Source organism: Diceros bicornis, chromosome 41 (genome assembly GCF_020826845.1).
Source record: "Diceros bicornis minor isolate mBicDic1 chromosome 41, mDicBic1.mat.cur, whole genome shotgun sequence".
Taxonomy (NCBI): domain Eukaryota; kingdom Metazoa; phylum Chordata; class Mammalia; order Perissodactyla; family Rhinocerotidae; genus Diceros; species Diceros bicornis.
The window spans coordinates 5,012,501-5,024,618 of record NC_080780.1 but is presented as its reverse complement, the minus strand read 5'-3'; the positions used below and the strand labels follow the sequence as shown (position 1 = coordinate 5,024,618).

The 12,118-nt window shown below is 35.8% G+C and overlaps 1 protein-coding gene across 1 annotated transcript in view; it reads right to left on the bottom strand.

Annotated features, from left to right (window-relative positions):
• Positions 1-12,118, bottom strand: part of ABCA13 (ATP binding cassette subfamily A member 13) — a 448,014-nt gene that overhangs the window by 37,526 nt on the left and 398,370 nt on the right. The window contains exon 57 of the mRNA XM_058534839.1: positions 2,294-2,444. Within this exon, the coding sequence (XP_058390822.1) occupies positions 2,294-2,444 (151 nt within the window). The remainder of the gene's footprint in view (positions 1-2,293; positions 2,445-12,118) is intronic.

The window sequence follows — 12,118 nt, the reverse complement described above, 5'->3', positions numbered from 1 at the left end:
AACTTGGAGGGTTGGGAGAGTGAGCACTGTGCCTACACACAGAAACGACCAGTGGCTGGGGCAGGATGTGAGCTGGGCCCTTGGAGTGCAGATAGAGCACAATGCAGGGCAGGGCTCTGAGGGAGGAGGCAGGAGGGTGCTGTGAGCTGTCGGGAAGGACCTGTCCCTCAAGCACAAGAGGTCTCCTTCTAGAATCAGAGGAGAAAACTGTGGCTGCCCATGTCACAATGAAAACAGATGGCAGCCTGGAGAAGCGAACTGGTGCGAGGAACAGATACGCCAGAAAAGAATCCCTACCATATCCATGAGTACTGAAGGACAGGAGGTGAGGTGCTCACCCAAGGCCCAACTCCAGCCCTAAGGAGGGTGAACAAGAGGAGCTCCTTGTTAGAGGAGCGTCACAATAACTCCATGTTTCCACTTTTTCAGTCACCGAAGGGGCAGAGAAAACAAGACTGAGCTGTGCATGGCACTAGAAATCCCATCTTACACAACTAGCAACCTGCATCTACTAAGCCTCAGGAGAGTGTCCTCATCAAGAACATGTTCTCTGGAGCTGGTTTATCTGATTTCAAACAAAAGCGCACCACAGTCTAGCCATGTGATGTGGGTAGGTTTCCTATCCTACCTCTGTCGCAGCTCCCTCATTTCTAAAATGGGGAATAAGCATTTTATCTACCTCATAGCGTTGCTGCAAAATACTTAGAACAGTGCCTGACCCAGAACGGATACTGAAATATCAGCTAAAACTATTGTTTTATTTTATAATAATCCCCTCTAGTCACCTTGTGATAAGCATATTAAAGTAGACATGCCTGCCTTATAGTTCAAACACCTATAACACTGATAGGAGAGGGAAGTTTGCTGTAAAGAGGGCCAACCCCTCTGGGAACACATGGGAAAGTGTGCTGACATCTCAGAAACCTCTGAGCCAGTAGCAATCCTGTCTGCAAAATCAGTACAGTTTCACGAATGAAATGAAGCCAATTCTTAATTGGCGACCGTTAAAATAACTTTTCTCAGTGGAGGAGCTCAGAAAAACGAGCCTGTAAGACAGCTGAGAATCAGAAGGCAATTGCCCTGGATGACAGGAAGTACCAGGCCTTTCTATATTAACAAGAATTTTTTCAAAGGGCACATTTTCCCCCAGGACAAGAAAAGGGGCCAACTTATGGCGTTTGCCAAGCATCCGCCTCTTTAATCAACAACCAACGAGGGGGAGCTGACAGAGATACACACTTATTATAGACTGAGCCAGCCATTAGTCCTGGCTTTCAATAGCTGCTTAACTGCAATAAGCAGGGCTCCTGTTACCTTAGCTTTATTAAGATGGGAGGTGGGTGAAAGGTGAAAGGACCAGGATCCCTCCAAGGATGTGGAGAGATTCTGCTCTAGTTTCACTTAAAGTTGCAGAGCATGAATAGGAGATGAAGGCTGGAGCATTACACAACAGCACAGAGAATGCATTTTCACATTCTAGTGAAGGCGATGGCTGTTAGTTTTGTCTCCTGTGAATCCTAGGATGCTCCATCTCCTGCAGAATCTCATTGAAAATACAACACATAAGCTCCTTTTTCAGAATCTAGAAATGCAAGGAGCACCCCAGACTCTCTACAACGAGGTGCGGAAAAGGTAAAACTGTGCCTGAAGCACCTGCCTTTCCCGTGGCTTCCCACTTGGAATGTCCTCTGAGCTGTCTTGTCAGCTCTGCTTCGCTGACCACTCTTGCAACAGGGAGAACGGCAGCTGCCTCTTGCACACCCCCTCCCTCCTCTCACAGTGATGGAGTGAAGGGGGTGGGGGAGTCTGTAGCTTCCGCCACTTCTCCATCCTCCTGAGCCCACCCAGGAAGGAGCCCAGCCAGGCAGCTGTCAGACCACTCACCAGGAAGTCATCCTTTCCAACACCAACCAATCAAATTCCACACATAGTCTGAGCACAGCACCTTCCCTGTAGGTCCCGGGGATACAATGTCTTCAATGTTTGCTCCCGAATACAAAGTAATAATCCCATAAATGTGAGAGGCACTTAGAGAGGAGACAAAGAAAGGACGATTCAAAGCTTCTAATGTCATGCTTTAATTCCTACCACAGGACTTCCTTGCACAGATCTATTTCAAACACATCATATAAATACAACATAACCATTTTATTGTGTTTCCTATCTTTCAGGTATGCTTATCTAATACTGTGGTTCCTCCTGCTCATGGGGAGAGAGCTGAATTGGGACCGGAGGTGTTGGTCAAGCATTCCTCAGCAGGTCCCCTTTTCTGGAAAACCTCAAGAGGCCTTACCTCAGGGATGCACCACTTTGGAATCCCACGTAGGCTGCAGTAATAACGGAGGTGTTCCCAGCCGGTCAGGAGCTCGTCCAGGGCGTCCTGCTGTGGACAGTAGCCAATGCGAATGCCTGCCGCTCCAGCAAAAGAGAGATCCACATCCTCTCTGAGAAGAGAAGCAGCAGCACAGTCCAGAAACTTCGACATGTCAGACAAACATCACCCATTTCTTAAATCTGGCTCATCAATAAGAAGTTCATTGCAGTTTTTCTAATGCATTTAATTAATTCAGCATAAATGGGTTCAATGAATGAGTAGCAACCCACATGTCTAGTAGAACAGGCTTGGCTCTGAGGCCATGATTGCTTTATATGTTCCAGAAAAACATATGTAAAGCACAGAGCTTTGTATTTGGCATATGGTATGCTCAATACATGGTTGTTATAGCTGTTATTTCCCCCACCACGCAATTTATACGACACCTAATAAATCAATGTCATTCAATATCAGATTTTAAAAAATAATTTTTATTATACTCATCATATATAATCTGTCATTGAACACATGGAAAAATAGAGAGATAAAAAGGGAAATGCATGGCCCCAGCGCTCAGCAATTTCTACCATTAATATTCTGGTGTTAATCCTTCAAGCGTGGCTATGCTACATGAGCCTAGGGTGAGGATGATACAAAATTGTATCTACTTGAATTAAAAAAACTTTTTTGATTTCTAATTTTAACATTAATACACATTCATCATAGAAAATTATAAACTACTCAAATGTGAGCGCATTTAACATTTTGGTTGTTTTCTCATTGACTTGCTTCTATCCATTTTTATGTAAATAAAGTTGTGCTGACTATAAAGATTCTTACAAACACTTAGAAAGGAAAATTCCTATATCCTAAAGGGAAAATAATGTAAAGGAAGACTTGGTGAGAAATCATGACGGCTACAGAGGCAATTATTAGCACATCTCTCAAAAAAAGAAAAAAAGCCTGTAAATCTAGTCATTCAATGATCATTAATATTTTTATTTTTATTAAAGTAATATATGCACGTGGTAACAAGTAAACAATGCAAAAGAACTTGGTTTTGTGTAAAAGTTTCATTTCCCCACTTCATTTTGTTTTCCTTTTCTAAATCTTGGAAACGTTACTCCCTCAGATGTTTTTTTTGTAATTGTGTATAGCAAAACGTTTACTTCAGCCTGATTTTTGCTACTCAACAGAAAATATTTTTTCCATTCAGTCACTCTTACGAATTTTCTTTATCAGTGTATTTTTAGAGATTTTACAAGATATATATCAGTGTGGATCTTTTTCAACAACCTTACCTGGAATATTAGAATTTTGTTAATTATTTCAATACATAATATCAGACTTTGTTTTGAACCACTGCCTCTGGAAAAATTTCACTCAGTAACTTTTTTTTTCTATTCTCTTTTTTATTTTTTCATGGTGACAAAATATGCATAATATAAAATTTATCATTTTAGCCATCTTAAGCTATAAAAGTGTTATTAAGTGCATTCGCAATGTTGTGCAACTGTCATTGCTATATAGTTGTAGAACATTTTCAACACCCCAAAAGGAAATCCCATACCCATTAATTAGTCACTCCCCATTTCCTTGTCCCTCCAGCCCCTGGCAACCACTAATCTGCTTTCTGTCTCTATGGATTTGCCTATTCTGGATAGTTCACATAAATTGAGTGATACAATATATGGCCTTTTGTATCTGCTTCTTTCACTTGGCATGCTTCACTTTTCACTTAGCAAGGTTCATCCATGTTATAGCGTGAATCATTACTTCATTCTGTTTTCTTCTAATGGTAGAAATGCACACAGCAGTTATGTAAAAAAAAAAAATCACCACTTCCATTTCATAGATGATAAAAATGAAGCCCACACAATGCAGCTGACCCCGAATTCACTATAGAACAAGTTCTAACACGTCCACCTTGCACTTATGTGTCTACCAGTTTTTCATTCTATGACATTTATGTAGAATGATAAAAGAACTATATTAAAAAGGAAGAGAGGAGGTAATTATTTTTTACTCAGCAGACTTTAATTTTCAGAACAGTTTAGGTTTAGGGGAAGTTGAATACAGGCAGTCCTGTACACTGCCTCACCCAGAGTCTCCCTAATGAACATCTTGCATTGGTACAGTAGCTTTGTTACAACTGATGAACTAATATTGATACTTTTATTAACTAAAGTGCATACATTAGGATTCACATTTCGTGTTGAACATTCTAATGAGTTTTGTCAAATTCATAACGTCATGTATCCACAGTATCATACAGAATACTTTCACTGCCTTAAAAATGCTCTGTGCTCTACCTATTCATGTCGCCCTCCCTTCTCTCCGGCAACCATTGATCTTTTTACTGTTTCCATAGTTCTACTTTTTCCAGAATGTCCTAGAGTTGGAATCATACAGCATGTAGTCTTTTCAGACTTCTTTCAGGCTTCTTTCACTTAATAATATGCATTCAGGTTTCTCAACATCTTTTCATAGCTTGATAGCTCATTTCTTTTTCTCTCTGAGTAATATTCTATTATTTGGATGTAACAGTTTATTTATTCATTCACCTATGGAAGGGCATCTTGGTTGCTTACAATTTTTGGCAATTATTAATAAAGCTACTGTAAGCATTAGTCTACAGGGTGTTTTTGTGGACATAAGTTTTCAAATCATTTGGATATATACCTAAAAGCACAATTGCTAGAGTGTATGGTAAGCCTATGTTTAGCTTTGTAAGAAACTGACAAACTATCTTCCCAAGTGGCTGTACCATTTTGCATTTCCAATGAATAAGAGTTCGTGTTGGCTCTGCTTCCTTACCAGCATTTGGTATTGTCAGTGTTTTCGATTTCAGTCATTCTAATAGCTGTGTAGTGGTATATACTTGTTGCTTAAATTTGCAATTCCCTAATGACATATGATGTTGCACATCTTTTTATATGTTTTCTATACATCCACTTTGGTGAGTTGTTTGTCCAGATCTTTTCACCATATTCTAATTGGATTATTTGTTTTCTTATTGTTGTGTTATTTGTATCTTTTGGATACAAGTTTTTTATCAGTTATATGTTTTGCAAATACACACTGATTCTCCCAATCGGTGGCTTATCTGTTCATTCCCTTAAATGTGTCTTTCACAGAGCAGAATTTTCTTTTAATGAAGTCCAACTTATTCTTTGACTTATGTGTTAATTAGAACTGTGTCATTTAATGCCCAAATATTTTGGGACTTTCCGGCTATCTTTCTTTTATTTCTAGTTTAATTCTGTTGTCACCTGAAAGCACACTTTGTATGATCTCTATACTTCAAAATTTCTAAGGTGTGTTTTATGGCCCAGAATGTGATCTGTCTTTGTGAATGTTCAATGTGAGCTTTGAAAGAGTGTGTGTTCTACTATTGTTGGACAAATTATTCTATAAATATCAATCAGATCCTGTTGATTAGTGGTGCTGTTTAGTTCAACTAGATCTTTACTCGTGTTCTGCCTGCTAGATCCATCAATTGCTTATAGAGGAACGTTGAAGTCTCCAACTATAATAATGGATTCACCTAGTTCTCCTTGCAGTTCTACCAGTTTTTACCTCACGTATTTTGACACACTGTTTTTAGGTTTATACACATTAACGGTTGTTAAATTTTTTTACAGAATTGATCCCTTTATCATTATGTAAAGTCCCACTTTATCCCTAACAATTCTCCTTACTCTGAAGTCTGCTTTGTTTGACATTAATGTGTCTACTCCAGCTTTCTATTAATGAGCGTTATTACAATGCATCTTTCTCTACCCCTTTACTTTTCATCTCTCTGAGTCTTTATACTTAAAGTGACATTCTCTCAGACAACATATAGTTGGATCTTGTTTTTTCATCCACTCTGGTAGTCTCTGTCTTTTAATTGGTGTATTTAGACCATTACATTTAAAGTGATTATTGATATAGTTGGATTAATATCAACCATATTTGTAACAGTTTTCTATTCACTGCCCTTGTTTTTTTCTCTTTTTCACCTTACTCTTTTTCTGCCATCTCTGGTTTTAGTTGAGCATTTTATGATTCCATTTTCTCTCCTCTCTTAGTATATCAGTTATACTGCTTTTAAAAAAAATTTTAGTTGTTGTTCTAGAGTTCACAATATACACTTACAACCATTCCAAGTCCACTTTCAAATAAAAATAGACAGGAAGTGCCTTATAACACAATATTCCCAATTCTTCCCTCCCATCCCTTATAATATTGCCGCTATTCATTTCATTTAGCCATAAGCTTTAATAGCTGAATACACTGTTGCTATTTTAAACAAACTGTTACCTACACGATCAATTAAGAATAAGAAATATAAAAGATTTTCTTGTATCTTCATTAATTCCTTCTCTAATGCTCTTCCTTCCTTTATGTAGACCTGTGTTTCTGACTTATATCCTTTTCCCTCTTTCTGAAGAACTTGTTTAAACATTTCTGAAAGACAGGTCTATTGGCAACAAATTCCTGCCATTTTTATTTGTCTAAGAAAGTTTTTATTTCTCCTTCATTTTTGAGGGATAATTTCACTGGATTCAGAATTCTAGGTAGGTGGTTATTTTTATTTGAACACTTTAGGTATTTCACTCCCTCTCTTCTTTCTTTCACGGTTTCTGAAAAGAAGCCCAATGTAATTCTTATCCTTGTGTTCTGTTGCTAAGTTACCCACCCCCCAACCCTGGTTTCTTGCAAGATTTTCCCTTTGTCTTTGATTTTCTACGGTTTGAATATGATATGACTAGGTGTAGACTTTTTGATATTTATCCTATTTGGTATTCTTTCAGCTTCCTCAATCTGTGCTTTGTTATTCATCATAAATTTTGAAAAAATCTGTCATTATTACCTCAAATATTTTTTTAATTCTTTCCCTTTTTTTCCTTCTAGTATTACCATTATGCATCTGCTATAGGTTTTGTAACTATCTCACAGCAATTTGATATTCTATTCTTTTCATTCTTTTTTCTCTTTATGTTTTAGTCTTGAAAGTTTCTATTAATCTATTTTCAAGTTCTCTGATTCTTTCCTCATCTGTATCCAATCAACTGATAAACTCATCAAAGGCATTCTTCACTTCTGTTACAGTGTTCTTTATTTTTGGCATTTTTTAATTCTTATAGTTTCCATCTCTTTGCTCATATTACCCATCTATTCTTACGTATTGTCTACTTTTCTCATTAGAGTTCTTACCATATCAATCATAGCTATTTTAAATCCTCAATCTAATATTCACAAGCTCTCTGCCATATCTGAGTCTAGTTTTGAAGTTTGTTTTGTCTCTAGAGAAAGTGTTTTTTGTCTTTCAATGTGCCTTATAATTTTTTATTGAAAGCTGGACATGATGTATCAGATTAAAGGAATTTGATAGATATGTCTTTAGTATGAGGTTTTATATTTATCTGGCTAGGAGTTCGGCTGCATGTACTGTTTTCTGTAGCTGTGGTGTCAGAGGTTAAATTTCCTTAAGTGTCTTTTTTTATTGCCCCTGTTGCCTTCTTCTAGTTTCCCTAGAGACTCCTTTATAAATAGCATCTGAGACTTTAGTTCTTTTAGCTGTGATTCTCTCCTATTATACAGGAGCCCTATTGATGTGTGGGAAGGCGTAGGGGAGGGGAAGTGTTCTATGATCCTATCATTAGGGCCCAGTCTTCCAGTGTTTCTGAGTTAGGGACTTCCCCTCTTCACATTGAAGGCTAAAGGGGACTGGCGTTGGGTGTTTCCCTTCCCCAGGTTTTTTAGGTATTGGTAAAACTTCAGTCAATTAGAGTCTGGTAAAATAATTTCTCATTAATGAGAACAGAGATCTCTGGGCATACTTCAAAAATTATTACTCTTCTCTTCTCCTTTGAAAGCACAAACAGATGTTTCTCCAAAACAGTGAGAACTTCATGAGGCTCCTGAAAACTCACAAAAAGTATAGAGCCTCTGAGAATGGGCCTGCTTGATATTTTTTACTCTTAAGCTACCTCATGCTGAACTTCTAGCAGTTTATCAATTACAGTTTAAGTATTCCTACTTATATTTGCTCTGGTTGGGGGCTTTGCTCCTGGTAAGCTGTGATGCTCTGTACCCACCTGACTGTTTCTCTAGTTGTGTGGGCAGAAGTTTCTCTGTGACTTCAATTATCTGATAGATCTAAGAAAAGTTATTTATTTTTAGTTTGTTCACCTATTTTCTTGCTGTGGGGATGTGAGTGATGACTTCAAGCTCTTTACATGTTGGACCACAACCTGGAATCAATCATTTCTCTTACTAGAGTTTTGTTTCATTTTTTTTTTTTAATGTTCCTCATCCCTGCTCCTTTTAATCTGTCTCTCATTCCCTATTTTATCTACCATTCTGTTACTCATAAATTAAATGGTCTTTTCATTTACAATCTGGGAGAATTTCTCCAATGCATCCCAGGTATCACTAATTTAATACTCTATACATTTAACTTTGTTATTGTAAGTGACAAATACACCAGAAAACTATGTACTTTGTTTCTTTTATAATAGTTCATATCACTCCATATTCTTTTGTCTTTTAAATTCAGTGATGGCATTTGTCATAAATCTTTTTACCTTTATGCCATACAATTTTATCTTTTCAAATCCTAAGTATATCAAATTATATGTTTTAATGTTTTCTTAAAATTTTGTAAGTCATAAAGTCAGTGTATTATTTTCACAGTTCTACTCATTCTTTTGCATTTCAACCAGTTTTTGTACAATAATTTTCATCATGTGTACATTTTGATGTTTACTCATTCTTGCATAAGGCAAGAATTGGCTGTCATAAAAAAATAAAATAATAAGTGTTGGCAAGGATATGGAAAAATTGGAATCCTTGTGCTCTATTGTTCAGAATATCAAATGGTATTGGAGCTATGGAAAACAATATGGCATTTCCTCAAAAAATTAAAAATAGAATTACCATATGACCCAGAAATTCTACTTCTGGATATATGCTCTAAATAACTGAAAGCAGGAACATGAACAGACATTTTCACACCCATGTTCATAGCAGGATTATTCACAATAGCCAAAAGGTAGAAGAAACCTAAGCCCATTGGAATGAACTGATAAAGAAAACGTGGTATGTACATACAATGGAATATTTTTTAGCCTTATAAAGTAAAGAAATTCTGACACTTGCTCCAACATAGATGAAACTTGAGCACATTATGCTGAGTGAAATAAGCTTGTTACAGATAGACAAATACTGTAGGATTCTACTTATATGATGTATGTAAAGGAGTAAAATCCAGAGATAGAAACTAGAATTGTATTTGCCAAGGGCCAGGGGGAGGAAGGTATAGGGAGTTTCACATAGGGTAGAGTTTCAGTTTTGCAAGATCAAAAAGTTCTGGAAAATGGTTGCACAACAATGTGAACATACTTAATACTGAGCTGTACTCCTAAAAATGGAGTTTTTGGTAAAACTCAAAGATTGGTAAATTTTATGTTATGTGTGCTTTCCAACAATTAATAAAAAGATATACCATGCAAACAGTATCCAAAATAATGTTGGAGTGGCTATATTAATGCCAGACAAAAGAGACTATAATATAAAACTTGATACAGAAAAACTTTTTATAATAATAAAAGCCTCAATTCCTTAGGAAGACATAACAATTATTACCTTGTTTTCACCTAAGAATAGCGTCTCATAATACATGAAAAAAAACTGACAGAATTAAAGGAACAAATAGACTATTCAAAAATAACAGTTGGAATCTTCAATATATCACATTCAATAATGGATAGAAAAACTAGGCAGAGAACCAAGAAGGATATAGAATACTTGAACAACACTGTAAATGAACTAGACCTAAGAGACACTTATAAAACTCTCCACCCAACAACAGTGGAATGCACATTCTTCTCTACTGCACATGGAACACTTTCTAGAATAGAACACTTGTGAGTCCATAAAACAAATATCAATAAATTTTAAAGAATTGAAACACACAAAATATGTTCTCTAACTACAATGGAATGAAATTAGAAATCAGTAACAGAAGACACTTTGGGGGAACCATGAATATGTGGAAATTAAATAACATGTTCTCAAATAACCAATAGGTCAAAAAAGAAATTGAAGAAAAATTAGAAAATACTTTCAGATGAATAAAACAAATACACAACATACAAAAACTTATGGGATTCAGCTAAAGGAGTGCATACAGGGAAAGATACACCTGTAATGTCTATATTAACCAAAATCAGTCTCAAAACAATAACCTAACCATTCCCTTTAAGAAATTAGAAAAAGTATAGCAAACTAAAACAAAAGCAATCAAAAGGAAGGAAATAAAATTGGAATAGAAATTAATAAAATAGAAAAAAACAATAGAGAAAATCAACAAAGCTAAAAGTTGATTCTTTGAGAAAAATCAACAAAATGTACAACTTTTTGGCAAGACTGACTAAGAAAAAAGAGAAGAGATTAAAATTATTAAAATCAAGAGTGAAAGAGGGGACATTACCTCCAACCTTTCAGAAATACAAAGGTTTATAAGGGAACACTAGAAATAATAATATGCCAAAAAATTAGACCCCTACTTCACCCCATATATAAAAGTCAACTCAAAATGGATCAAAGACCTAACTGTAAGAGTAAAAATTTAAAAGTCCTACAAGAAAACATATGTATAAATCTTCTTGACCTTGGATTAGGCAATAGTTTCTGGATATGACATAAAAAGCATAAGCCACAAAAGAAGATAGAATCTATCTAGACTTTACCAAAAAACTGTTAGAACTAATACTTGAATTCAGTAAAGTTTCAGGATACAAAATCAGTATTAAAAAACCAATTACATTTCTATACACTGACAACAAATTATCAGAAAGAGAAATTAAGAAAAATTCCATTTATAATTGCATCAAAAAGAACAAAATACTTAGGAATAAATTTAACCAAGGAGGTGAAAGATCTGTACACCAAAAACTATAAGACATCAATGAAAGAAACTGAAGAAAACACAAATAAATGCAAAGATATTCCACGCTCATGGATTGGGAAAATTAATATGGCTAAAATGTCCATACTACCCAAAGAAAGCTATAGATTCAATGCAGTCTCTGTCAAAATTCCAATGGCATTTTTCACAAAAATAGAAAAAAAATCCTAAAATGTGGATGAAACCACAAAAGACCCTGAATAGCCAAAGCAATCTGGAGAAAGATGAACAAAAGTGAAAGCATCACACCTCCTGATTTTAGACTATATTATAAAGCTATAGTAAACAAAACAGTGTGGTATAGGCATAAAAACAGACACATAGATCAACAGACTAGAGGGCAGAATGAAGAACTCAGAAATAAACCCACACATATATGGTCAATTAATTTTTGACAAAGGAGCCAAGAATATACAATGGGGAAAGGATAGTCTCTTCAATAAATGGTGTTGGGAAAACTGGACAGTCAGATGCAAAAGAATGAAACTGGACCCCTATCTTACACTATATACAAAAATCAACTCAAAATAGATTAAAGACTTGAATGTATGACCTGAAACCTTAAAACTCCTGGAAGAAAACATAGGGTAAGCTCCTTGACTTTGTTTTGGGCAATGATTTTTTTGAACTTGACAGCAAAAGCAACAAAAATAAAAACAGACAACTGTAACTTCATCAAACTAAATAGCTTCTGCATAGCAAAGGAAACCATCATCAAAACAAAAAGGCAACCTACAAAATGGGAGAAAATATTTGCAAATCATATACCTGATAATGGTTTAATATCCAAAACATATAAAGAACTCATACAACTCAATGGCCAAAAAGCAAACAATCTGAATAGA